The 27,996-nt window shown below is 46.1% G+C and overlaps 1 protein-coding gene across 2 annotated transcripts in view; it reads left to right on the top strand.

Annotated features, from left to right (window-relative positions):
* EIF2AK4 (eukaryotic translation initiation factor 2 alpha kinase 4) overlaps positions 1 to 27,996 on the top strand; it is a gene marked incomplete at both ends in the record, with an annotated part of 100,404 nt that overhangs the window by 62,355 nt on the left and 10,053 nt on the right. For both annotated transcript variants that reach the window (XM_080707961.1, XM_080707962.1), the window contains 13 exons: positions 694 to 747; positions 2,425 to 2,661; positions 5,082 to 5,157; positions 5,767 to 5,888; positions 8,525 to 8,574; positions 9,930 to 10,098; positions 11,207 to 11,323; positions 13,084 to 13,149; positions 16,266 to 16,436; positions 16,994 to 17,128; positions 20,249 to 20,356; positions 22,746 to 22,874; positions 23,274 to 23,360. In XM_080707961.1, the coding sequence (XP_080564087.1) occupies positions 694 to 747; positions 2,425 to 2,661; positions 5,082 to 5,157; positions 5,767 to 5,888; positions 8,525 to 8,574; positions 9,930 to 10,098; positions 11,207 to 11,323; positions 13,084 to 13,149; positions 16,266 to 16,436; positions 16,994 to 17,128; positions 20,249 to 20,356; positions 22,746 to 22,874; positions 23,274 to 23,360 (1,521 nt within the window). The remainder of the gene's footprint in view (positions 1 to 693; positions 748 to 2,424; positions 2,662 to 5,081; positions 5,158 to 5,766; positions 5,889 to 8,524; positions 8,575 to 9,929; positions 10,099 to 11,206; positions 11,324 to 13,083; positions 13,150 to 16,265; positions 16,437 to 16,993; positions 17,129 to 20,248; positions 20,357 to 22,745; positions 22,875 to 23,273; positions 23,361 to 27,996) is intronic.

Genomic DNA, 27,996 nt, shown 5'->3' on the forward strand with positions numbered 1-27,996 from the left:
CTAAAATGCCGAGATTACAAGCATGTGCCACCACGCCTGGCTTAAAGTTCATATTTAAATAATGTGTCTAGCAGGGCGTGGTGGCGCACACTTGTAATCTCGGTACTTAGGAGGCTGAGGCAGGAGGATCACAGGTTCCGGGACAACCTCAGCAACCTAGTGAGACTTTCAAAACAAAAAAAATAGGGTTGGGGGTGTGGCTCAGGGGTGGGAATGCTGCTGGGTTCAATTCTCAGTACCATAAAAAACCAATCAGCCAATCAATCAATCAATCAATCAGTAAAGCGTATGTACTTAGGAAAGTGAGCATTAGGCTTCAGGAGTGTAAATCCTGCCAGGCATGGTGGCGTACACTTATATTCCCAGTACTTGGGAGGCTGAGACAGGAAGATTGCAAGTTCAGAGCCAACCGTAGCTACTTAGTGAGGCACTTGCTTAGTAAGATCCTGTCTCAAAATAAAGAATAAAAAATAGGGCTGTGGTGTAGCTTGGAGGTGGAATACCTCTGAGTTCAATCCCCAGGAACACACACACACACACACACACACACACACAAATAATCAGTCTTTCCATATTAGTGAATTTTAATTTTTGAATTTTAATTTCTGCATTTGTTTTTCTTACTTGTGAATGAATGCTTTCACTGTGGCAGTCTGCCAAGCGCTTGCTGATTTGAATCTAATATTCTTTTAGCCCACCTCTCCAATATTTCCCGAAGACTTCGATGACGGGGAGCACTCGAAGCAGGTACTATTCTGTTGTTTTACTTGCTGTGTCTTCAGACTCGGGTTTTTAATTACTGTTTTTCTTATTTTTCAATTAGTAATCGTCTGCCACTCAGTCTGTTGTTTCCTGGGAACAACTGGGGGAAAGTATCAAAAGATAAAGCACTTACAATGTTATTAGACTTGAAAAACACCATTAAAAATGTCAACGGCTGGCCGAGAAAAGTAGCAAACTACAGGGCTCTTCTGTGTCGTTCATTGTGCTTTTGAAGTGCTGTCGGACCCTCATCTTAGCTGTTGAGGTGGGGGAAAGAATAGTTTTATAGCTCATTGTTTTAGACAAAACTTGGGGAAAATATAAGAAAAAATATCATTTAAAATTATGGTTTTGTCCTGTTTTGTGGTAAAGTAGCTCAGACTGTGAGGGGAAGGTTGTATTTTCTAAAGGATCTGATATGACAGTATTTCAAAGCAAGATCATGTCTCCCATCTACCAGAATATCCGAGTGTGTGGGCGTGTGTTGTGCAGGTCGAAAACTAGTATTGGCATCAGCTGATATCAGAGAATAATTAGAGAATTTGTGTACTGTACTTTTGCTTTGCCTTAGCGCCAGAGGGTGATTAAAACTCTCTTCAGATGGAAACTTATTCCTTAAACTGACTTTGATTGACAGTTATGGCCAAGATGAAAATTCTTTAAATGATTAACATTAAGAGCAGAAACAGAAATAGAACATTGCAGTAATTTGTTATTTCTCCTTGTTGGTTATATGTCTGGATAAACATGCCACTTGCTCCTCTGGACTTTAATTTTTCCCACACATGTATGGATTCTATGCCCTTTATTTTTATCAGCACTAACATTCCATAATTTGGTAATGTCTAGAATGACACTTATTTATAGATATAGGGACCCGCTCTGCCACATTTGTTTAATTGGTGAAGAGACATTAGAAAACATTTTTATTTTTCTACTTCTTTTTTTTTTTTTTTGTGGTACTAGGAGTAGAACACGGGGACTTTCTACCTCCGGGCTATACTCCCAGACCTATTTTATATTTTATTTGGAAACAGGGTCTCAGTAAGTTACCGAGAGCCTCACTAAGTAGCTGAGGCTGGCTTCGAACCTGCGTGATCCTCCTTTCTCAGGCTCCCAAGAGCGGGGATTACAAGCGTGCACCACCACGCCCAGGCTCTTTTGTTATTTTTTATAGTTATTTGAGCGAGTCATTTCCTTAGTTTCTGGTGCTTAGCTGAGTGTTCATTTCGCAGTCTTTCCCTCTGACATGATCGCTCGTGTCCAGTGTTTGCACATGGTGATGACAGCGGTGCCCAGGAACTTTACTAAACTACAAGCTTTTGAGAGCAGCTGGTGAACGCTCCTCAAGTGAGGACTGTTCTCCTTCCACCAGACACGGAAGGTTCCTGGAGCGTTTGAGTTTGCGTTGTGTAAACGTGGGGCCAGAACGGCAGAGCCCCAACCAGAAGCACCTCCCCGGGTACGCTCTGGGCGGCAGCGTGCAAGATGCCGATAGGCCAAGCAGTGCACGTGGCGCCGTAGTTGTGAGTGAGGCATTGTTATTACCACCGTAACAGCTCTGGTGAAGCTTGTGTCGTGTCAGTGTCTCCATGTCAGGGGCACTGCTAAGCACTCTCTGCTGCATCCTGCCGTTGGCTGAGTGCGTGGGTTTCGTTGTAGAAATCGGTCATCTCCTGGCTGTTGAACCACGACCCGGCAAAACGGCCCACAGCCACAGAACTGCTCAAGAGCGAGCTGCTGCCTCCGCCCCAGATGGAGGAATCCGAGCTGCACGAAGTGCTGCACCACACGCTGGCCAACGTGGACGGGAAGGCCTACCGCACCATGATGGCCCAGATCTTCTCCCAGCGCATCTCCCCCGCCATCGACTACACCTACGACAGCGACATACTGAAGGTGAGCCGGGTCACCCTGCCGAGAGCTGGGCCTGGTCCCCAGAGGGTCAGGTCAGGTGCTCATTCCTCCTGGATTCTGTCAGTGCTTCCAAAAACTGTTTTTAGCTGAGTTCTAAGAAGCTCCTAAAAGTACGTTCAGAAAATGTAAACATAGCTGGGCCTGGTGGTGCACGCTTGTAATCCCAGCATTCGGGAGGTTGAGATAGGAGAATCGCAGTTCACGGATAGCTTTTAGCTACATAGTGAGGCCCTTCGCATAGTATGACCCTGTTTCAAAATAAAGAATAAAAAATAGGACAAGGAGTATAGCTTGGAGATCAAGTGCCCCTGGGTTCCATCCCCAGACCCGGAAGAAAAAAAAAATAGGGCTTGGGGTTTAGCTTGAAAGTAGAATGCCCCTGAGTTCCATCCCCGCTACCACAAAATTAATTAATTAATTAATTAATTAATGTCTGGGCGTGGTGGTACATGCTTGTAATCCCAGTACTTGGGAGGCTGAGACAGGAGGATCATAGGTTCTAAGCCAGCTTCAGCAACTTAGCATGGCCTTGTTTTTAAATAAATAAATAAATTAGGCTGGGGTATTACTCAGAAGTAAAATGCCCCTGGGTTTAATCCTCATACCATAAAAAAGATTGTGGTGCAATATAGCAAAATATTAATAATTGATCGAATTAGCTGGGTAAATAACCTATATTGGTTTTAGTCTCTTTATTTCCATATACCTAACATTTTTATATAATTTTAAAAGAGTAGTAGAAGTCATGGTAAAATTTGGAGATGATTACAGTTTTTGCTGGCAGGCAATTTAAGAATATTGACAGGATTTTCAGTGATTTTTTTTTTTTTTTTTAATGGTGATACTGGGGTTCCTGGAAGCCCTTCTACCTCTGGGCTACAATCCCAGACCTACTTTATACTTTTTTTTTATTTGGAAACAGGGTCTCTTAAGCCAGCAAGGCTAGCTTTGAACCAGCTCGATCCTCCTGTCTCTGCCTCCCACGTGTGGGGATTACAAGCGTGAGCCACCACACCCGGCTAAGCCCTATTTTATTTGTCATTTTTGAAACAGGGTCTCACTGAGGCTGGCTGTAAGCCTGTGATCCTCCAGTCTAAGCCTCACAAGTACTGATATTTGGCATTCTACCTCAGAGCTACACCTGCCCAGCCCTATTGTTTATTCTTTATTTGGAAACAGGGTCTCACTGGGTTGCAAAGGCCTTACTAAGTAGCTGAAGCTGTCCGTGAACCGCATCCTCCTGTCTCAGCCTCCCAAATGCTGGGATGACAAGCGTGCGCCACCACCCAGCTTGTTTCTGATTTTTATAGTAAGCTGATACTACTTTATAATAAGCAAATGAAAAGGAAACCCCTTGACAAAATGCTTTGTAGCTTTCAGCAGGCCTGTAATAACTCACCTTAGCATTGGGGAGAGGTCTGCTATCCTCAGGGTTTGATTGCTCCATGGTATCCTGAGGAATCCTGGGAGAGCATGTGTATAGGATTAACTCTGGAAGGCACATATCAGTGCAGTGAAAAGCGCAGGCTTTGAACCTCGGTGGACTTCCCATTGCTGGAGAGGATAATTCTTGCATTCTAAAGTAGGATGTAAACCTGGCTTGGTGACATGTGCCTGTAATCCTAGTACTTAGGAGGCTGAGACAGAAGATCACAGGTTCAAGGCAGCCTCAGCAACACAGGGAGGGTCTCAGCAACCTAGTAAGACTCTGTTTCAAAACAGAAAAAGTGCTAGGAGTGTAGCTCAAAGGTAGAATGTTCTTGGGTTCAATTCCCAGTGTCACACAAAAATAAGATTAAAAAGATAAAAAGCCGGGCATGGTGGCACACGCTTGTAATCCCTGCGCTTGGGAGGCTTGAGACAGGAGGGTCACACAGGTTCGAAGCCATTTTCAGCTGGCTTAAGAGACCCTGTTTCCAAATAAAATATAAAATAGGTCTGGGAGTATAGCCCAGAGGTAGAAGGTCCCTGGGTTCCCTCCCCAGTACCACCAAATATATATATATATATATGAGCCAGGCATGGTGGCGCGCACCTGTAATCCCAATACTTGGGAGGCTGAGACAAGAGGATTACAGATATAAAGTCAGCCTCAGCAACTTAGTGAGACTCTGTTTCCAAATAAAAAACAGGGCTGGGAATATCAAGAGGTGAAAGGCCCCTGGGTTTCACTCCCAGTACCACCAAAAAAAAATTTAAAAATAATAACAACAACAAATAATAATAATAAAGTCTCTTCCCTACCTATGTTCAAAGAATGACTGACATGCAGACAGGTCTTTCCTGATTGTGGTGGGAATAAGCAACACAGTACCAAATGCCAATCACAAGGATCACTGTAATATTTTAGGGGTCTCTTTAATTAGATTTTGATAGTGACATTTTAATTGGTCCTATTTTAGGGCAACTTCTCAGTCCGTACAGCAAAGGTACAGCAACATGTGTGTGAAACAGTCGTCCGCGTGTTTAAGAGACATGGTACGTCCTGTTTTTAAAAACACCTTTCTTCTTATAAGGTTTTTTTTAATCCTTAGTAACTACTATTAGTGGATTTGGGTGCAACCATATATTTAAAATTCAGCTACAAGCAATTGACATCATGTGAAATTTAGGCCTGTTTTGAAACTGATTTGAGTATTCTCACTTTGCCACTAGAATAGAGTTGATTTAGGGAGTCAGAATATGACTAAGGGCCGGGCGTGGTGGGCACGCTTGTGATCCCCGCGCTGGGGAGGCTGAGACAGGAGGATCGCGCAGGTCTGAAGCCAGCCTCAGCTACTTAGTGAGACCCTGTTTCCAAATAAAGTATGAAATAGGTCTGGGAGTGTAGCCCGGAGGTAGAAAGCCCCTGGGTTCCACCCCCAGTACCACACACACAAAACAAATGAATAAATAAAAGAAATATGACTAAATTGGCAAACTTAACCCTAGGTGAGCTCTCTATTTGTAAATTTAGAAAACTGTAGAAAAACTAGGCGTGATTTCAGTGGTTCCGAGCAAGTTGCTTCACCGTCAGATTTGTGTTTGTTTCAGATCGCCTCCTAGAGAGGAGAACCCAACTAGTGTTTGTTTTCTGACTTGCCGTAGGAGCGGTCCAGCTGTGCACCCCACTACTGCTTCCTCGCAACAGGCAGCTGTACGAGCACAACGAGGCCGCCTTGTTCATGGACCACAGCGGGATGCTGGTGACGCTGCCCTTCGACCTGCGGGTGAGGCTGGGCGCTCTGCGCGGAGCAGTCTCTCTCCACTGTCCCTGGACATTGTTTCCCTGGGCTTATATTTTAAATGTCACTTTTAGGAAATATATTCTTAAGGGAGTTATCAAGGCAAGAGCATTGGCATCCAGTAAATGTTTGGCCTCGAATGCCATCCATTTCCTGGCAGCACACGTGTTTATGTCTCTAGGAACCAGACTCCCGAGTTGTGGGTGCTGTGCTCGCTGAGTGGCCACAGCAGTTGACCTGGTCAACTCAGACCAGTGAATGCCGGGTGTTTTCTACTTCCTGGCGAGATCATCAGTAAATCCCAACCTCTAAAGCAATTACATTCTCGTAACAGCAAGTGTTTCTGCGGACGGGGTGTGCTTAGTTTTGGCCATGCTTGCTCTCTTCTGACCCCAGGGCTCCCTTTGACAGCAGAACTCTCTCTGGCCACCCACTCGCATAGTATCGGCCGCTAGCAAGCCTATCAGAGGCACTGCCTGATAGACTGGAAGGAAACAGGCCATGCGTGTGACAGCAAGGGCTTCACCCCTCACATACAGAAGGCACTTACGAATGGCCACGTAAGTGGTAGAGTGGGTGCTTAGCATGAGCAAGACCCTGGGTTCAGCCTTCACATCAAAAAACAAACTAACAAACAAACCCAAAGAGAGACACAGCCAAAGGATATAACATGTAATTTCTTTTTTTTTTTTTTTTTTTTTTTGGTGGTGGTGGTGGTACTGGGGTTCCTGGAAGCCCTTCCATCTCCGGGCTACACTCCCAGACCTATTTTATACTTTTTTTTTTTTAATGTGGAAACAGGGTCTCTTAAGCCAGCGTGGCTGCCTTCGAACCTGCAGGATCCTCCTGTCTCTGCATCCCAAGCGCGGGGATTATAAGCGCGCGCCACCACGCCCGGCTATAACATGTTATTTCTGATTAAGAAAATGCATCTGAAGCCAAGCATGATGGCACACGCTTGTAATCCCTGCATTCCGGAGGCTGAGACAGGAGGATCATGATTCGTGGACAGCCTCAGCTACTACTTAGTGAGGCCTTCTGCAACTCAGTGAGGTCCTGTTTCAAAATAAAGAATAAAAAATAAAAATAGGGCTGGGGGTGTTGCGCAGAGGTAGAATGCCCCTGGGTTCCATCCCCAATACCAGGGGAAAAAAAGAAAATGCATCTGGCTGATATACTTCTGAAACAACCTTCAATCTCACTAATAAGTAAATGCAGAGCTATCTCAGCTTCACCCATCAGACTGGCAAAAATGTTTAGATTAATGTCCAGAGATGGCCAGAGTATAGGAAAGTAGATTCTTTTACTAAGTATTCTGAAAGCTTATAATGAAATTTTAAATAATGTGATGCAACACTATACTTGAACTAGCAATTCCACTTTGAAGAATTTATTAAAAAATAAAAACACTTTAATGTATGAATGTTAAAAGGATTCCCATTACCATATTATTGTGATGATCAAAAGCTGAAACCTGTATACATGTTTATCAGTAGTAAAATAGTTGAATAGTTTGTCATCAATATTATGAAATTACTGAGTTATAAAAAGTTTAGATTTATACTTTTTTTTTTTTTTTTTTGGTGGTACTGGAGGTGGAACCCAGAGGCTTTCTACCTCCGGGCTATACCCCCAGACCTATTTTATATTTTATTTGGAAACAGGGTCTCACAAAGTTGCTGAGAGCCTCACTAAGTAGCTGAGGCTGGCTTCGAACCTGCGCGATCCTCCTGTCTCAGCCTCCCAAGTGCGGGGATTACAAGCGTGCGCCACCACGCTCTGCTAGATTTATACTTTCTATATATCAAATATGTATATATGTATAACATGAAAATGAATATATATTAAAATAGCCACATCTACATTTAATCTGTAAGAATGTCCATGGTGTATTAACTACGTGTGTACATAAGGTGCACGTGCTTTTACACATGTATTAACCCTGCACACCAAAAAGTAAGGTGTCAAAGTAAGTTTATCAAAGGATAAACTAAAATCTTCTGCCTTGCCAGGTGTGGTGGCACACACTCATAATCCCACCAATTAGAAGGCTAAGTCAGGAAGATCACAGGTTCTCAACCAGCCTGAGCAACGTAATGAGACCCTGATTCAAAATAGGATTTTTTTCCCCACAAAACAGTCAGGGAGTATAGTTCAGAGATAGAATACCCCAGGTTTACTCCCCAATAACGCAAAAAGAAGAAAAAACAGTGGCTAAATTTTACAGTATGTGGGTTATATTTATTGTTTTGTTTTGTTTTGTTTTGTTTTGTGGGCCTGGGGATGGAACGCAGGGGCATTTGACCTCTGAGCTACACCCCCTGCCCTATTTTTTTATTCTTTATTTTGAATCAGGGTCTCACTGAGTTGCAGAGGGCCTCACTAAGGAGCTAAGCTGTCCGAGAACCATGATCCTCTGGTCTCAGCCTCTCGAATGCTGGGATGACAAGCGTGCGCCACCACACCCGGCATGAGTTATATTTGTAAAAGTTCTATTTCAATAAAGCTATATTTTCATTATAAGTTATATTTATATAAGTTATACTTAGACAACTCTGAAAGCTAAAATAATGTAGTACTTGGCGCATCTTAACATCCTTGAAATTTTGTTTATTTTTCAGGTTCCTTTTGCTAGATATGTGGCAAGAAATAACATACTGAACTTAAGACGGTAAGAAACAAGTATATCAACAAGTTACATTAATAGTTTGGTAGAAGCCGGGCGTGGTGGTGCACGCTTGTAATCCCTGAGCTTGGTTCGAAGCCAGCCTCAGCTACTGAGTGACTGAGGCTCTCAGCAACTTAGTGAGACCCTGTTTCCAAATAAAATATAAAATAGGTCTGGGAGTATAGCCCGGAGGTAGAAAGCCTCTAAGTTCCACCCCTAGTACCACCAAAAAAAAAAAAAAAAAAAACAAGTTAGATTAATAGTTTGGTAGAAGCCGGGTGTGGTGGCACACGCTTGTAATCCCAGCACTCGGGAGGCTGAGACCGGAGGATCACAGTTCATGGACAGCCTCAGCTACTTAGGCCCTCTGCAACTCAGTGAGACCCAGTTTCAAAATAAAGAATAAAAAATAGGGCAGGGGGTGTAGCTCAGAGGTCAAATGCCCCTGGGTTCCATTCCCAGACCCGCAAATAAATAAATAAATAAATATTTAAAAATTAAACAGTAGTTTGGTAGCTGTGAGAAAGAAACCAAGGAAGAATATTTTATCTTTTGTGATCTTTACTAGGAAGGAGTTCTGGGTTTGAAGTATTGAGCTGGGAAAACAGTCAGAAAGCCGGCCCAGCGCTCTCTGGAGTGACCAGGCTATCAGCCTCCTCGGGGGCCTTTTTCACATCCCTAAGCAGTGTAACTAATGATTTTCACAAATGTTTGCTTTGAAAAACCACCTGGCTATTCTTAATCACAGATGGCCACTTTTAAAATGAAATGCAGGAACAAACGGCCACTGTCTCTGTGTGAAAACTGCCTACACAGGTAACTGAACAAAAGCGCTCGCAGAGGAACAGGCACGCTTGGTGGGGATGCCAAGCTCTGAGCAGCCCGGGCGCGTCCCACCAGGAAAGGTTCTCTGTGCATTCAGATACCGCAGGGGTCAAACCCCGGGCTCTTCAGAAACTGGCACGGTGGCGTTGTCAACGAGGCTCCCTACCGCACGGCTCTTTTCTTCAGATGAAATCAAAGCTCGTTATGGGCTTTTAGTCTAGCTCCAAGTGAGCAATTACTAGCCAGTCCTCTGGTGTGGGTGTCTCCATGTAGAAAGCAATCACTTACGGGAAAATTGGTTTTGTGAGTAATTTCAGATGTCAAAAAATTAAGTCCCATAGTTTAATGGTGCAACACTGGGAACTGGAACTTAGATCATAAGCAAGATTATTCCGAGGCAAACCTGTCTTTAAGCCCCCTTGAGGTCATATCACTGATTAACATTGCTCATCTTCATTTCTTTTATCTGGCTCAACAATCCTTCAGATCTATTTCCAGTGACCTTAACCTTAAAAATACGGATTTCTTTCCAGATACTGCATAGAACGAGTCTTCAGACCTCGCAAGTTAGATCGGTTCCATCCTAAAGAACTTCTGGAATGTGCCTTTGATATCATCACGTCCACCAGCAGCAGCTCTCTGCCCACCGCCGAAACCATCTACACCATCTGCGAGATCATCCAAGAGTTTCCGGCACTCCAGGTGCCACTCTTCCTCTTCAGTATCAGGGATCAAACCCAAGAGCATTCTGCCTCCGAGCCACACCCCCAGCCCTACTTTTCCTTCTTTATTTCGAAACACTCTTGCTAGGTTGTGGAGGGCCTCACTCAGTAGCTGAGGCTGGCTGAGAACCTGCCATCCTCTTGTCTCAGCCTCCCAAGTACCGAGATTACAGGCATGCGTCACCGCACCTGGCTCCTTTCCCCATTAAAAAAAAATTTTTTTTGAGATGAAACCCAGGGGCATTCTACCTCCGAGCTACATCCCCAGCCCTATTTTTTTTTAATTCTTTTTTTTGAAACAGGGTCTCACTGAGTTGCAGAGGGCCTCGCTAAGTAGTTGAGGCTGTCCGCCAACCACGATCCTCTAGTCTCAGCCTCCCAAATGCTGGGATTACAAGCGTGCGCCACTACGCCTGGCTCCCAGCTTCCTTTTTGCCATGCTCACACACCATTTTGCCAGTGGGGACTGCTGCCAGCTCTCCTTATCCACACACATGGCCCGGTGTTCCTGCCACTGTTGGTCCAGAAAGTTCTCGTCCCAGCTGTGCTGTGGGCTCTTGCTCTGGGAAGCCGGGCTCCTGACTTGCTGGTGGCCTGGCCGCCTCTCCTCATCGCTCACTGCTCTTGACACAGGCATCCACAGACTCCTTTGATATTGTTCCCACCAAGCAGGCCACTGCTGCTTCTGGGCAGAGTTCATGCGTTCACTTTGCCCTGCACCCTGTTGCCCCAGCTCCGCCCCAGCCCGGCTTTGAACGCTCAGTCATTGATGCGGGGACAAAAGTAACAATAACTACTCTAGCAGCCTGCGCCTGTAAGTCAGTTACTAATGAGCCAGCTCTCTCTTTTCTCTACAGAATGTGTGAGTTCAGGCTTTTTAACAAAACTAAAGGCCAGCTGGAATATTTTTGATACATATAATAAAAGTGTTCAATTATATTCTTCAACTACAATGTATAAAGAATGTACATGAGAAAATAAAGTGGGAGGCAAGATGCTAGCATTCAGTCCTTCTGTAGTATTGATTTGGTCATGGACCTATATTACTTTTATAATGAAAATAATAATAGTTTTCCTCTGTACCCAAGGAAAAAAATTACAGTATTTACTTGAACCATACGATGCTATTGAAAGCAATACTCTTGCACTGCGGGATCCCAGAAGATAAACTCAGCCAAGTCTATGTTATCCTGTACGATGCTGTGGTAAGCATTTAATTACTTTGACTTGGTGTTGAAAGATGATAATCTTTGATGACTGTTTTCTTACTGATCCAACCATAAAACTAAATTGGGACTTTTTTCTCCTTTCTTTATTGCGCCAAGGTGAGAGAACCAGTTAGCTTTAATTATAGCAGCAGTTAACAAGGCTCAGGCTGAGCTTCTACTGATTACTAAGCCCTGTGCTGCTAGCACCCTGAAGGGTGTTTGTTTAAAGGGTAACTTCTAGTTTAGAAAGATGAACTTATCTTTAGTTGGTAAGATAGAAAAGTTTTTCAGTAACGTACTGGTGATCAAGTACTTTATTATTATTAGTGATCAAATCACTAATTGCCAATATTTACTTTTGAAATGGATAGAACTTGAGAAGATCGTCCTAAGTAGGATCAGCCAGTCTGTGAAAGTCGAGGGTTACATGCCTTCTAGCACGTGGAAGCTAGAGAGAAAAACAGGAAAGAAACAGGACTCATCAAAAGACAGAGACCAGAACAGTGAAGGCTGGGGAAGGGAAGAGGCGGCTTCAGGGCAGAAACAGATCGAATAATGTTCTGCTCACATATGAAGCTACCACCACCGGTCTTGCTGACATGTCCTGGGAAGGAGCTGGGGGCAGGAGGATCCAGAGGCAGACACACCAAGCCAAGTGTGCGTGTGTCAACGCGTCACTCTAAGTCTCGCTGTGGCCCTTGTCGCGCACCTATCTGTATACCAGAATTGTTCCAAGTTGTGCACCTAGCTTCATCCTCACAGTGGTGCTGTTATTATCCCTGCTTTATGGAGGCCAAGAGAGGGAGTGTTGGTGCTGGGAATAAAAGGTCCGTGCCCGCCCTCAGTGCTTCCGACCTGTCTATACTTACCAGGAAAGTCATTTACAGATTGGCAGTGAGTGGCCTCGACCTCTCGTCGGGCCTCAGCACCTCTTTCCAGTGGGGCTGGGGCTATGGCACCTGTCACTCCTCAATTTTTTTTAGCCACATCATAGTATTCCTTCCTTTATACTCTGGATGCACATTCAGAGCCTGGGGAGAAAACACTGAAAAAAAATAAGCTAGTGTTAATTGATGGTGCTGGGAGGAAGGTAAATGCTTATCTTTCTAATTTCTTTTTGCGCTAAATTTTGTTTTCATAATAAATAAGAGGCACCCAGAAGAGTCAGAAACTAAGTACTGAACAGTCTATACTTAAGTCCGTAATGGCTGACTGGTTTTTATATTCACCAAAGGGCTTACCTAGCTTCTCTTACACCTGGCAGGTGCACATCAAGGTCCAGACTTTGCTGTTTGTTTCTTAGTTCCCCACAAGTGCTGCCCTGTTTGGCAGTGACAGGCCCAGTCTCATGGCAGAAGTCGCAGGAACAAGGCAGAAGGGCTGCGCTCGCTCTTGCTCAGAGCCCACAGCCACAGCCAGTGTGGGATGAAATGCTCAGGTCCAGCTTTAATTACGGGAACCGGGATCAAAATGACCCCTCCCAACAGAAACGCCCTGGGTGAGCCTGTCCAGAGCCGTGTCCCCGCCCCGCCCAGCAAACACGGCTCCCCTCTTTTAAAATAATTTTAAAAGAGCATTAGTACAGTTTTGTGCAAATTGGGGAAGGGAGTTCTTTGTTCCCAGAATCTAATGCATCCTTACATTTAGGAATAGTTTGCCCAGAATGAAGGATATTATTGTCAGAATTAGCCTGGAAACCCTATCTTGCTCAAGGGTCAAATTTGGTGACTCACTGTTCCTTTTCTCTTCTGCATTAGACAGAGAAGCTGACAAGGAGAGAAGTGGAAGCTAAATTTTACAATCTATCTTTGTCTTCTAATAGTGTAAGTACCTTCTGATGGAGTTATTACTGCTCTCTCTGTAATTTTATGATGCCAGAAAATGTCCCTGAATTCTTGTCGCCGTGAGGTAGTGGGACTTCCTGCTGCCTCTGAGATGCAGCGCTCCCCTTGAGCTTTCGGCGCCATGGCAACCTCTGGGACTAGGCAGGAGGATCTCATGCTTGATCAGGGAGGTGCCCTCCATGGGCTTCTGATGTGCTGTGGTCGTCCTGCTCTCTCTTGATCACCAGCGCCTTTCTTTCATGCCCTCCGTAACGCCTGTGCTGGACAGAGTCCACCTCCAAGCAGATGAAGTGCACGTCCGTCCTCTTCCAAAATGGGACCAGGAGGTGGCAGAGGACTCTGCAAATCCACCTGGGGCCTCTCACCCCACCCCAGTCTTCTGACTCCTCTGAGTTGAATTACAGCTCCTGCCTTCCTGGAAAATGTCCTGCTCCTAAAATTATATATTAGATTCCATCAGTAGTGAAGAAAATCTTACAGGGTAAACAGATCGAACATATTCCTCAAATTAACCCCAGATCTTTGGCACTGTAACCCACACCTAACCAAGCAGCTGCTTGACTGAAGACAGCAGGCTTTTGTACGTTTTCCTGAATATTTATATAAGAGGAATTTTAAAAAAACTTTCCCCAAAGCTTTCTAGCCCCTGGTCTGACACTCAATTACATGATCCTATGGTGATCAGCAAATTCGCATGTGGGATAGATTAAACATGATCATACTCGGGCCAGGCGCAGCCGTGCGGGCTCTCAGACACCTGCTGTGCGGCAGGCATGGTGCCGGGGCATCTGAGCAGGAGGTGGAGGGTTCCCCAGACTGAAGCCAACTTCTTAATTCGTACTGGCCTTTAAAAAGCCACAGGGGATATGCACAGCATGTAATACTGGCCTCAGCTCTTAAAAACAACTTTCACTGGGACACATAAGCCCACGTACAGGTAAGGGAAGATAAGCCAAACACATAGCACTAGGAGTTCTGAAAACTGGGCCGGGTTACACCTTTAATATTTAATATAGGAGATGATATTAGTGGTACGCAAAGCAGCCCAACAGCTCACGGTTCAAGTATGAAAGCAATATCTACCCGTGCTCTAAACATGGGAGAAGCGCAGCCCTGTGTGCAGAGACAGATAAGAACCTGCTCAAGATGCTCTCCAGTACTCAGCTAGCCTCGGCTACCTAGTGAGGCCCTCTGGACATAGTGAGACCCTGTTTCAAAATAAAGAATTAAAAATAGGGCTGGGGGTGTGGCTTGGAGGCGGAATGCCCCAGGATTCAATCCATATTACCACCAATCCCCCCCCAAAGAAAACCACCAAAAAAAAAAAAAACTCAAAAAACCCCAAAATCCCCCCAAACAAACCAAAAAACCCCCCAAAGAACAAACCCAAAAAACTTGTCAAACATACAACTTCTAGTGCTTAGCATCAACAAATGACCAGTGGGTGCAGATTTAGTAAAAAGAAAAAAGCTGGGCGTGATTTTGCACCGCTGTAATACCAGTACTCGGGAGGCTGAAATAGGAGGATCACAGGCTCGAGGCCAATCTTAGCATTTTACTGAGACTCTCAGCACCTTAGTGAGATCCTGTTTCCAAATAAAAAATAAAAAGGCCTGAGGGTATAACTCAAAGGTAGAATGCCCGTGGGTTCAAAAAAGAAACATAAAGAAGCTGACATTTTAGCTGGATGCAGCTATCATGTACAATTGTGTGTGATTTGTAAGAACTTTTTTTGGTGTGTGTGGTAGTAGAGGTTGAACTCGGGGCATTCTACCTCTGAGCTATACCCCCAGCCCAACTTTTTATTCTTTATTTTGAAACGGTCTCACTAAGTCGCAGAGGGCCTCGCCAAGCAGCTGTGAGCTGGCTGTGATCCTCCTTTCTCAGCCTCCCAAGTACTGGGATAACAAGCATGCACCACCACGCCAGGCTTTTAATTAGTTTTAAAATGGAAAAATAGTATTAATAAAGGCATTGGGTACTTTCATTGTTTTAAAATGGAACTGTAAGGATAATAGAAAAGGGAGTAGAAATATTGCAGAAAGTTCTGAGTGTCTGTTCCAGTCTTACTTTACATCTGAGACATGTGAAGCCAGAACAGATGTTGTAATTCACTGAAGGTCACCTAGTCACTTGATGGGTATAGACCAGAATACGGGGATATTGGCTGCTCTAGTGCTTCTGGTAGTTTCGTTAATGGGGCATTAGTTAATGTTAAAATTTATTGAGAAGATACCCAGGTGTGGTGGCGCACGCTTGTAATCCCAGTACTTGGGAAGCTGAGACAGGAGGATCACAGGTTCACAGCCAGCCTTGGCCACTTAGTGAGGCCCTCTGCAACTTACTGAGACCCAGTTTCAAAATAAAGAATAAAAGTAGTGCTGGGCGTGTAACTCAGAGGTCGAGTGCCCATGGGTTCAATCCTGAATACCTCAAAAAATAAATAAAAATAGCTGTAACTTAGTTTCTTTATAATTGCCAGTTTCCTGAGAGTTTCTCTCCGACTGATGTCCATAGTTTCTTCCTGCTGCTGCTGTGGTCGGCCCATGGCTGCACATCTTTAGCACTGCCTTCTCTTAGGGCAGACGGTGAGATTGAGGACAGCTAGCTGGCAGGGTCCAGCTCTGGAGTCGTGGTCTGAGCTAAGGAAATGAAGGGTCGCCAGGCGGCCTGAAGGAGACCACCTCCCAGGGTTCCAAACACCAACTGTTCAAGCAAAGGGAGGGGGATCTGGCTAATTCTGTGAATATTAGGACAAGTAGCCTGCTTTCCTGTCTCCCCATCTGTGCCTGTAGCAAGGCGAATTCATGAGAGAAAGGTGAAGCGTAACCGTGGTAGCCTGAAGGAAAATGGCAGGGGCTCAGCTAGTGCCAGCTAGGCACCCCTCAGTGTCCGCAAGTAACGTGAGCCGTGTGTGTCGAAAGCCCATGCGCAAGGTGCTTCAGAGGTGTGGGGAAAGTGATCCTTAGGATTGTAGCAAAGGCTTACATTACCCCTTCCTCAAATGCACACTCCGCCGGGCCCCGTGTGTAGGAAGCACCAGAACAAGGGGCCCCGCCCGGGCTGGCAGCTAACCGCACCTCTTTACTTTCCAGCTCTGTCGGCTCTACAAGTTTATTGAGCAGAAGGGGGAATTGCAAGACCTAACGCCGACAATAAATGCATTAATAAAACAGAAAACAGGTGTTGCCCAGTTGGTGAAGTATGGCTTAAAAGATCTAGAGGAGGTCGTTGGACTGTTGAAGAAATTTGGAGTAAAGTTACAGGTTTGGCAACCTTTCGGTACTACAGCGGGGATTTGTAGCATTAATAACAGCTCAGGGGGAAATGGGTTTTATTTCCTTAAGTTTCCTTATTTCTTTAAGTGTTTTGTTTTTCCAGAAAAATTTATCTTCTGTGTTTTGGAGGATTTGATACCTAGTAATAATTTTGGCTTAAGCCAGGATTTCTTTGCAAGCATCACAATTCCTATCATGCAGTGATTGTTTTTTTTTTTTTTCTGGTGCTGGGCCTCATGCATGCTAGGAAGTGCTTTCCCCCTAAACCATATCCCCAGCCCTCTTGCAGCCTTGTTACCGTGTTAACCCCTGAGGATTACAAGCGTGCGCCACCACGCCTGGCTGGTAGAGGTGGTTATTCTTGAAGATCTTATAGACTCTCTTGCGTGGCAGGCTGCAGTTAAACAGATCAAGCCAGATCTTGCCGAATGTTTTGTTTTATACTAAGTGGACTGTTCTGCTGTTGACGGGAAACAGTGTTTTCAGCATGGTACTCCATATTGTAAACCTCGGGCCTGACACCCATGCGTGCCATCTCCCTGCAGGTCTTGATCAACTTGGGCTTGGTGTACAAGGTGCAGCAGCACAACGGAATCACCTTCCAGTTTGTGGCGTTCATCAGGCGGAGGCAGAGGGCCGCGCCTGAAATCCTCGCGGCCGGTGGCAGATACGACCTGCTGGTGAGACCTTGCCCTCTACGCATTCATTAGCTCTGGCTCAGTTTTATTTCTTTCTCAACTTATTTGAAGTTTTTCAAACCTACACAAAAAGTTAAAATAGCAATAAAGTTGAATACATCTGTATAACTGAGAACATAAATATAATGTGAGCCATATTTGTGTGTGTGTGTGTGTGTGTGTGTGTGTGTGTGTGTGTGTGTGTGTTATAGGGTTTGAACCCAGGGACATTTTACCTCTGAGGTACACTCTCGGCCCTATTTTATTTCTTATTTTGAAGCAAGGTCTCACCAAATTTGGAGGATCTCAATTTGAGTTTGAGGCTGGCCACAAACCTGTGATCCTCCTGTCTCAGCCTCCCAAGTATTCCGATTACAGGCATGTGCCACCACACCTGGCTAATCTTTTAATCTTTAAATAATAATAATAAAGGTGTACTGAAAGTTGCAAAGATAGTAGGAAGAAGTCTTAACCTGGTTTCTTCCAGTGGTTACACCTTGTGTGACTGTTGTAAAATTTCAGAAGCAGGAAGCTGGCATTGGGGCATGTGTGGGTATAGGGTTGTGCATGTCCTCACACAGGCAGACTCTTGTAGCCCCCACAAGGAAGTTCCATCATCACAAAGATCTACTGGCACCAGCATTTACCAGTGCAGACAAGGGCAGAAACTCACCTCCCTTCACATCCCTCGACCTGTACCCCTCTGATAGTCTTAAACATCTTCTCAGCATACACTGAGACCCATGTAATGTTAAACAGTGTCAGACACAATTTAGAAAACTAAAGAGGAGGAATGAGTCCAGTGTATTTGCCTCAAGTTCCTGGGTTCTGATGAGAAATCTGTTGTTTGAGTTTGTTTTCCCACATAGGAAAGGTGTTTTCTCTCATGCTTTCAAGGTGTTTTTTTTTTTTATTTTTTATTTTTTTATTTTGTGGTACTGGGAATGGAACCCAGGGGCATTGTATCTCCAAGCTACACTCCCAGCCCTTGTTTTTAGTCTTTTATTTTCGAAAGAGGATCTTCCTGAATTGCGAAGGGCCACGCTAAGTAGCTGAGGCTGCCTGTGAAACACAATCCTCCATTCTCAGCCTCCCGAATGCTGGGATTACAAGAGTGCACCACCATGCCTGGCTCCTATTTTATCCTTTATTTTGAAACGGTCTCACTGAGTTGCAAAGCGCCTCACTAAGTAGCTGAGGCTGGCTGCGAACCGGGATCCTCTCGTCTCAGCCTCCTGATGCCGAGATTACAAGCCTGCGCCACCACGCCCGGCTTCTTTGTTGCTTTTTTAGATCCATAGGTTTATCCTTTTTGTCAGCCCTGGGAAGTTTTCAGGCATCCGCTTCCTTCCTGGCACATTGTGCTTCGTAGCCTCTTTTCTCTTTTCAAACTGAACTGTTTCTGGTGCCTTCCCTCAGTTCCACTGATGCTTTCCTCTCTCGTCCCCCTCCGCGGCTGAGCCCAGTCAGTGAATTTTTTATCTTCTACCCCTTTGCTGAGACCTGTTCCATTTTGTATTTATTTCAAGCCTGTTCATAAAGCGTCTGCGGTGTTTTTTAGAGTGATTGCTTTAAGTCCTTGTCAGATCATTTTGACACTTGTGTGATCTGGCGTTGGTCTGTGTTGACTGGATCAGTTTGGGATCGCTGCCAAGCGATTTCTATTCCCCTGGACATCTAAGTCTCGCGTTACGAGACCGTGGCGCTTACCTAGGTCTTCTGTCTTAGCAGGTCTCTTCTGATGCCACACGGAGTAGACAGGGGTGTCGTCTTGTGCTGTTGGGGGCGTGGGGGTGGGGTAGAGATCCAGGCTGCTCGCTCAGCCTCTCTTGGCACCCCCAGGGTAGATGGGTGCCCTGTTCCCACTTCCCACAAGCCTCCACTGATACTGCGGGGTGGAGGGGTTGGCAGGAGGCCTTGCTCAGCGGGACAGCCGTGAGAATTCCAGCTTCCCCTCCGTTACCTCTGGTACCAGCCCAGCAGCGAGGGATGCTGCATTGCTGCTTGGGGGAGGCTGGAAGTCCTGCATCCTGGGAACCGTGGCCCCCACTGGCACTGCTGGAGGTATTACCCCCGGGCAGGTGGGAAAGGCCTAGCTCTCCGCCTGCTCTTCTCTGAGATCACTTGCCAGAGCCTCATGGAGTGGGCTCCTGATGCCTGGGTGAGGGTGACTGTCGTGCGCCCGCTCAGCCCTGCTCGTGGGCCTGGCCTGGGCTCTTTCCATGATGTTTGGCTGGAGCAGGGAGGCTATTGTGAAGGTTTCCTGCCTTGCTGGGTTGCCTCTTTCTTGGTCTTTTGCCCAGAGAGAACAAGGTTTCTTGGGGCTTTTTGTGCCTTTTCTTCTTGGCATTTCTGGGCTGCCAGTTTCTCCAGCACCCACCTCAGGATGGAGGCGGCAGAGACCAAACCCAGGGTCTCGCCACTTGTGAGTCCTGGCATCCGGAGGTCCACCGCCAGCCACCTTCTCTCCACATGCACTCCCCTGTTTGTCTCTTAACTTCTGGGCTTTCTGCTTAGGAAGAATAGGGAGAAATTTACCTACTCTATCGTGGTCCAGAACCTACATATGTAACTTGAAATTATCTAGTAACATTGAGCAAGTAAAAAGACAGGCGGGTTGTGATGGTGCAGGCTTGTAATCCAGTATTGGGAGGCAGAGACAGGAGGATTGAAGGTTCGCAGCCAGCCTCAGCTACTTTTTATTTTTTTGGTGGTACTGGAGATGGAACCTTTCTACCTCTGGGCTACTCTCCTTGACCTATTTTATATTTTCTTTGGAAACAGGGTCTCTCAAGGCTGGCTCAAACCTGTGTAATCCTCATGTCTCCGCCTCCCAAGCACAGGGATTGTAGCATGCGCCACCACGCCTGGCCTCAGCCTCAGCTACTTTGATTTGAGGTCCTCTGCAACTTAGTGAGACCATGTTTTAAAATAAAGAATAAAAAGTAGGGCTGGAGGTGTAGCTCAGAGGTAGAATGCCCCTGGGTTCTATCCCCAACACACACACACACACCTACCTTGTTGAACCCTTTGATGATAAGCTGCCGACAGAGCTGGCTCTCACTCATTGCTGTCACCGCGCTAACGGTCCCGCCGCTGTTTAACCTGCCTGTCTCTCCACAGATTCCGCAGTTCAGAGGCCCACAGGCTCTGGGGCCAGTTCCCACCGCCATCGGGGTCAGCATAGCAATAGACAAGATATTTGCTGCTGTCCTGAACATGGAAGAACCTGTGAGTCCCTGCTTTGCTTGCCAGCATCTGTTGAGACGTCTTTCGTTCCTAAAAGTATTGTTTACCTTTTGTAGCTGAGTGGAAAAAGCGACCTTGGTTTCTCCTCTTCGCTCATGCAGCCGGGAAGCAGCGCTGCCGGTGTCCTCCGACTCAGTTGTTTTGACCACTTCCCCCACTACCTGAGATAGCAGCAGCCCCCCAGGCTGAGGTCTAGGTCCCAGAACTGCCACCCCACTTCCAGTCCAGCCGCAAACCTCACGTTTCGCCTTCTCACTGAGTTATAAGCCGAGGTCCCCTCCCCTTGGGTCTGATTGATTTGTCAGAGCAGTTCACAACGCACAGGTAAACACTTACTTACGTTTATTGGTTTATTATCAAGGACGTTACACAGGACACAGGCACAAGCTGAGGCTTGTGGGGTCCAGGTCTTCTCTGGACGTGGCCCTCTCCGGAGTCTCGCCAGGCTTGGCTGTTTGGAAACTCCTGAACCCTGTCCTGCTGGGTCTCTGGAGGCTTCAGTGTGTGAGCATTATTGATTACATCCCTGGCCCCTGGGGGTCAGCCTCACCTTCAGATCTTCCCCCCTCCCCAGAGCTTGGGGGAGTGAAGGCCCTCACACTCTCATCCTGCCTGGGTCTTTCCAGGGATCAACAGGGTGTCCATTACTTTATTAACATAGAAAAAACCACCACTTTAAAGATGGTGGGAAATGGGGACAGAGACCGCAAATAGGATTCAGAGGTGTGACAGCGTAGCCTGAGTGCTTGGGAAAAGGTCCTTCAGGTGATGAACAAGCCCAGGAGTCGGTGTCGGCCCTTGAGTCGGTGCCTGGCTCCTGCTCCTGCTCCTGCTCCTGCTCCCGCTCCCGCTCCTGCTCCTGCAGGCGGCCTTGGCGGCTCCACTGTCCTGGTCCTGCTCCTGCTCCTGCAGGCGGCCTTGGCGGCTCCACTGTCCTGGTCCTCTCGGCCCCACGCCTCATCCCCGACGCACCCTGGAAATGTGACGGGTTCTAGTTGTAATCAGCATTTTTTACTTTATTTATTTTTTTGGTACTAGGGATTGAATCAGGGGCATTCTACCTCTGAGCTAGACTCTCAACCTTATTTTTCATTTTAAAACAGGGTCTTAAGCCAGGGTGATGGCGCACACTTGTAATCCCAGCATCTGGGAGGCCGAGACAGGAGGATTGTCTTAGCTACTTAGTAAGGCCCTTTGCAACTCGGTGAGACGCTGTTCCAAAATAAAAATAAAAAATAGGGCCTGGGGTGTAGCTTGGAGGTAGAATGTCCCTGGGTTCCACCCCCAGTACCACAAAAACAACAAACAAAAAAACAGGGTCTTGCTGAGTTTGCAGACTCTAATCAAACCTCTTCTTCAGAAATCTTTCTGTAGTCTACAAATCTAGGAATGATTCTTTTTTACTTATGTTTCAGGTGAGATTAATTTTCCCAAAGGGGGGAATAATTTTCCTAATGGCCCAGAATAGTAGAAATAATTTTATTCTTTTTTTGGGTGTGTGTGTGTGTGTGTGTGTGTGTGTGTGTGTGTGGTACTGGCAATTGGACCCAGGGTCATTCGACCTCTGAGTTACAATGCAGCCCTATTTTTTATTCTTTCTTTTGAAACAGAGTCTGAGTTGTGGAGGACCTCACTTAAGTAGCTGAGGCTGTCCGCAAACCACGATCCTCCCCTCGGGTCTCAGCCTCTCAGGCTTTGGTTTTTTGTTTGTTTTGTTTTGCCATGTCAACTTGAAGCAAAGCCTTCTACACACTGTGTTTGCTCTACAAGATTCCAGGAATGTCTGCCCACCTACCCATTAGCGCCACCAGTCCCTCTAGTGCTGGCCCCTCCCAGGCCTGCATGGAGCCCTCCGTGGAACCACTCCCTTTCTCCCTCCCCTCCCCCTCTCCCTTCATCTTTCCTTTTTTCCCCCTCTCCTTGTGGTATTGGGGATTGAACCTAGAGGCATCTACCTCCAAGCTATACCACAAGCCCCCCCTCCCACCCCCGTTTTCTTTTTGGTGGTACTGTAATTCTTGGAAACCCTTCTACTTCTGGGCTACATTCCCAGACATATATATATATATATTTTTTTTTTTTTTTTTAATTTGGAAACAGGGTTTCTTAAGCCAGCACGGCTGGCTTCAAACCTGCGCAATCCTGTCTCCTCTTCCCAAGCGCGGGGATTACAAGTGTGTGCCACCACGCCCAGCCTACCACAAACCCTTTAAATTTTTTGTTTTGAAACAGGATCTCACTAGGTTGCTGAGAGTCACGCTAAGTTGTGGCGGCTGGTCTTGAACCTGTGATCCTTCTGTCTCAGCCTCCCAAGTACTGGGATTATAAGCATGTACCATTAGCCCAGCTAACTACCTTGTCTCTGCTCCAGGTTACAGTAAGCTCTTGTGACCTCCTGGTTGTAAGTGTTGGCCAGATGTCCATGCCCAGGGCCATCAACTTAACCCAGAAACTCTGGACCGCAGGAATCACAGCCGAAATCATGTATGACTGGTCTCAGGTAAGAAGAAAGCACCTGTGAGTTAAATGCAGCTTATGACAGACCATCCTCAACATCTTAGGGCTAGGGATATAGCTCAGTGGTTAAGCACTTACCTAGTATGTTCAAGGCCCCGTAGGTTTGAAGGTTTGAGTCCCAGCTTTACACACACACACACACACAGACTTGAAGCTATGAAACCCTCCTAATATGATTTTTCAGGGCCCATTAGAATAATCATAAAAATGAGGGCAAAAGAGGTCTTGTTCCTCCTTTGAATTCTGTGCTCGTGCTTAATATTTATGCCCCCAAAGTCAGCGTATTTAGCAATTCACAATGGAGATACAATGGAGAACAGTATTTTCATTCTCCTTAATCGCTGCGAAGCGGCTCCAGGTGCTCTGTGTTTGTTTGTTTCAGTCTCAAGAGGAATTGCAAGAGTACTGCAGACATCACGAAATCACCTACGTGGCCCTTGTCTCGGATAAAGAAGGAAACCACGTCAAGGTAAAGGCTGAAGGAAGTTTCCCAGACTCTGCTCCTTGTGGGCTCCGCTCGCGGGGCCGTGGCGGAGGAGACCGCGCCTGCTCCTCTGGATCCTGGCTTCTTCCTGCAGGGAGAATGAGGCGGGGAGAGTCAGCCTAAGCACAGGGCTTGGAGCGCTGGTTTTCTACTTTTCTCCCTTGTTTTCTTTCTCCATCTAAGGAAATAGATGGAGAAACTACCCACATAGTCACGTGTCCAGTGCGGTTTAATACGTAGAGCCGACCCCTGCCAAATGACATATGCTGGCTGCTCCCCAACCATTTAACTTTGTTTTATTTAACTAGAAAGAGCAAATGTAATGCGATAGAGCCTTTATTTCAAAATCATTTTTAAAGGAAAAATACTAACTTTGTTCATTATTTTTTCTTCTAATATTGTCTGATTTGGATACAGGGTAATGTTGGCCCCATAAAATAGTTCGGCAGGGTTCTCTCCTGCTTTCTGTAAGAATCTGTATGAGTTAGTGTTAGACCTGCACCCTCCAATAGAGCTGTTCAGACTGCCTCCTCCTTCCTTCCTTTTTTGGTACAGGGGATTAAATTTAGAGCAGTTCTACCTCCGAGCCACACCCTCAGCCCTATTTATTTATTTATTTATTTACTTACTTATTTTTTGTGGTACTGGGGGTGGAATCCAGGGGCTTTCTACGTCCGGGCTATTCTCCCAGACCTATTTTCTATTTTATTTGGAAACAGGGTCTCACTGAGTTGCCAAGAGCCTCACTAAGTAGCTGAGGCTGGCTTCGAACCCGTGCGCTCCTCCTGTCTCAGCCTCCCAAGCGCGGGGATTACAAGCGCGCGCCACCACGCCCGGCTAATCAGCCCTATTTTTTATTCTTTATTTTGAAACGGTCTCACTAAGTTGCAGAGGGCTTCATTAAGTACTGAGGCTGGCCTCGAACCTGCGATCCTTCCTTGTCTCAGTCTCCCAAGTACTGGGATTATAAGTGTGAGCCACCACACCCAGCTGGAAATCATTTTTATATTATTTGGGATTTTTATATACTTTTATTGGTGTATTATAATGATATATCATAATGAGGTTCATACATACACACAGCACATATAGGGAAAAAATTATTGTATCCCATACATTGAGGGGTGGGGGGGTTTACTGGGGATTGAACTGAGGGGCTTTCTGTCTATAAGCTATACTCCCAGCCCTATATGAAACAAAAATTGAAAGAACCAGCTGGGCGTGGTGGCGCATGCTTGTAATTCTAGCATTTGGGAGGCTGAGACAGGAGGATTGCAGTTTGCAGACAACCTTTTAAAAGTATTTTCAAGTCAGGCATGGTGGTACATGCTTGTAATCCCAGTACTTGGGAGGCTGAGATGGGAGGATCCGGGTTCACGGCCAGCCTCAACTACTTAGTGAGGCCCTCTGCAACTTAGTGATACCCTGTTTCAAAATTAAGAAAAAAAACTCAGGCTGGGGGTGTAGCTTGGAGGTGCTATAGAGTTCAACTTTAACCTTTTTTAAATTTTTTTTCTTTTTTTTTTTTTTTTTTCAGAAAAGTTCTGGGGATGGAACTCAAGGGCATTCTACACCCCCAGCCCTGTTTTTCATTCTTTATTTTGAAACAGTCTCACTGAGTTGCAAAGGGCCTAAGTAGCTGAGGCTATCTGTAAACCGCGATCCTCCTGTCTCAGCCTCCCAAGCACTGGGATTACAAGCGTGCGCCACCACACCCGGCTGATAATTTTTTATTAGGTGCTGGATATTATGAATGTTCTCTTGTGGGGTGCTAGAGTCTCACTACTTGCTGAGGCTGGCTTTGAACCTGCGCTCCTTCCTGGCTCGGCCTCCCATGTACTGGGATTGCAAGTGTGCGCCACTGTGCCCGGCTCCTCTGTCTCTGCCCCACAGTCTCTGGCCATCTTAGCCTACATTCTCTCTCCTCAGCTCAGCAGGACTCCTCAGCTCCCCTCAAGATGCTCCTTCTCCTTTTTAGGTTCCCTTCCCTGCACTGCAGTCTGGAAACTTCTTCAGCCCATTGTACTGGCGCACACGAAGCTCTTTCTTTACCTTCTATCAGAGATGATAGTCCTCCGCTGCCTGTTGTCGTGTGTGAAAACTATTGTTTATATATCCTGTTTGGTTTTCCGGTTGTTTAAGGCAGATGGGCAAATCCCATAGCAGTTAATCCTTCCTGAACAGATTTGGAAGTCCCTAGTATTGGTCTGTTAAATCGTAAAATCATAAGCCGGGTATAGTGGCTCACGCCTGTAATCCAGTACTTGGGAGGCTGAGACAGGAGGGTCACAGGTTTGAAGACAGCCTCAGCAAGTAGTGAGCCTCTCAGCAACTTAGTGGACCCTGTTTCAAAAATAAAATAGCTTGGGGATAGAATGCCCCTGGGTTCAATCCCCAGTACCACCAAAAAATGAAAATAAATAAATAAATAAATACAAGATCTCAAGTAACCTAAGTCTCACTAATCAAGCTTCTCCCAGAGCGGTGCTTGCTCTTGCCTGCTGGGTAGATCAGAGTCACAGCGCACTGCTGTCATTATTGACGAATTTTACAAACTCGAATCGGAATATGCTTCCCCAGATTCACACCAGCTGGTCCTGGCCGCCCTCTGGCGTGGTTATTTCTCTAAGATAAATTCAGAGGACAGCTGCCACGGCACTTGCAGTGTTCTCTTTTCCAGCTTAGACATCCAGTTACTTAAAGCAGTCCTCATGGCATAGTTTCCAGGTCCTTGAACCTCCGAGTTAACCTCCTCTAGGCTCAATTTTTTTTTTTTGGGGGGGGGGATTTGTTGTTTTTGTTTTGTGGTGCTGGGGATGAAACCCAGAGGCTTTCTACCTCCGGGCTACACTCCCAGACCTATTTTCTATTTTATTTGGAAACAGGGTCTCACTAAGTTGCTAAGAGCCTCACTAAGTAGCTGAGGCTGGCTTTGAACCTGCGTGATCCTCCTGTCTCAGCCTCCCAAGCGCAAGGATTACAAGCGTGCACCACCACGCCCAGCTAGGCTCACTTTGTCGATTTCTGTCTTTGAATGTAACACTGGAATACTACCAATGCTCTAAGCGTGTTCTGACTAAATGGGAAGGGTCTGTGACCTCCCACGAACCAGACGCCGTACTCCCCTGACAGCCTCTGAGTGGACAGCCCTTGGTAACCTGTGGCTCTGTGCTCTCGTACTGAACCAGACGCCGTACTCCCCTGACAGCCTCTGAGTGGACAGCCCTTGGTAACCTGTGGCTCTCGTACTGAACTTGCCAACTAAAATCCGTTGGCCTTTCCACGGTTATCACCATGTCTCGCTGGCCTTTCATAACAAGGCTTTCATTACAGGACGTTATTGATCTCTGTTAAATGTGATCCTGTTCATTTCAGTACACCATTCAGCCTGAAGAGCTATTTAGAATCCTGCTTCAGCCTCTATTCATAGAGCTTTCATATTTGAAAAGCAAAATATCACTTTGTCTATTCAGGAAATGCATTTTAAGCATTCCCCGGGTAGGAAGGATGGACGATACAGAGACATTTAAGCCAGAGGCCCTACTGGCAAGGATCCCATCTGGTAGGGAACATAAGACATTAACATATGATTACAAGCTGGAAAATGCTAGATGCCAGAGCTGGGCTGGTAAGCCCAGTACTTGGGAGGCTGAGACAGGAGGATCGCGGTTCTCAGACAGCCTCAGCTACTTAGTGAGGCCCTTCACAACTTAGTGAGACCCTGTTTCAAAATAAAGAATAAAGCCGGGCAAGGTGGCGCACACTTGTAATCCCAGCATTTGGTAGGCCGAGACTAGAGGATCGTGGTTCGCAGATAGCCTCAGCTACTTAGCGAGGCCCTCTGCAACTTAGTGAGACCCTGTTTCAAAATAAAGAATAAAAAACAGGGCAGGGGATGTAGCTCGGAGGTCAAATGCCTCTGGGTTCCATCCCCAGACCCACAAAAAAAAAAAAGTAAAGAAAGAAAAAATGAAAAAATAGAGCTGGAGGTATAGCCCCCCAGATAAAGTTCTCCTTCGCCTGTGGTTTTACATCAGAGGCAGTAGGGACATCTTCAGGATGCTAGTAGCATTTTGGCTAGATCCTTGAGGATGAGCAGGATATAAATATGTGCTGAAAGGGCCTTTAAAGCAGAGGGAGCCAGGCCTGGGGGTACATACCTGTAATCTCAGAACTTCAGAGGCTGAGATAGGTGGATTGCGGCTTTGAAGTCAGCGACAGTAGCTTAACAAGCCCTAATTTCAAAATTAAAAATAAAAAGCAGGGCATGAGCCAGGCGTGGTGGTGCATGCTTGTAATCCCAGTATTCAGGAAGCTGAGACAGGAGGATCGCGGTTCGTGGACAGCCTCAGCTACTTAATGAGGCCCTCAGCAACTTAGTGAGACCCTGTTTCAAAACAAAGAATAAAAATAGGGCAGAGGGTATAGCTCAGTGGTCGAATGCCCCTGGGTTCCATCTTCAGACTTGCAAATAAATAAATAAATAGATAAATAGATAGGACTGGGAGTATATCTTGGAAGCAGAACACTCCTGGGTTCAATCCCCAGTCCCACTCAAAAAAGTAAAAAAAGGGCTAGAGATGTACCTCAGAAGTAGAACATTTCCTGGGTTCAGTCCCCA

Source organism: Muscardinus avellanarius (assembly GCF_963383645.1).
Source record: "Muscardinus avellanarius genome assembly, chromosome: 12".
Lineage (NCBI taxonomy): Eukaryota > Metazoa > Chordata > Mammalia > Rodentia > Gliridae > Muscardinus > Muscardinus avellanarius.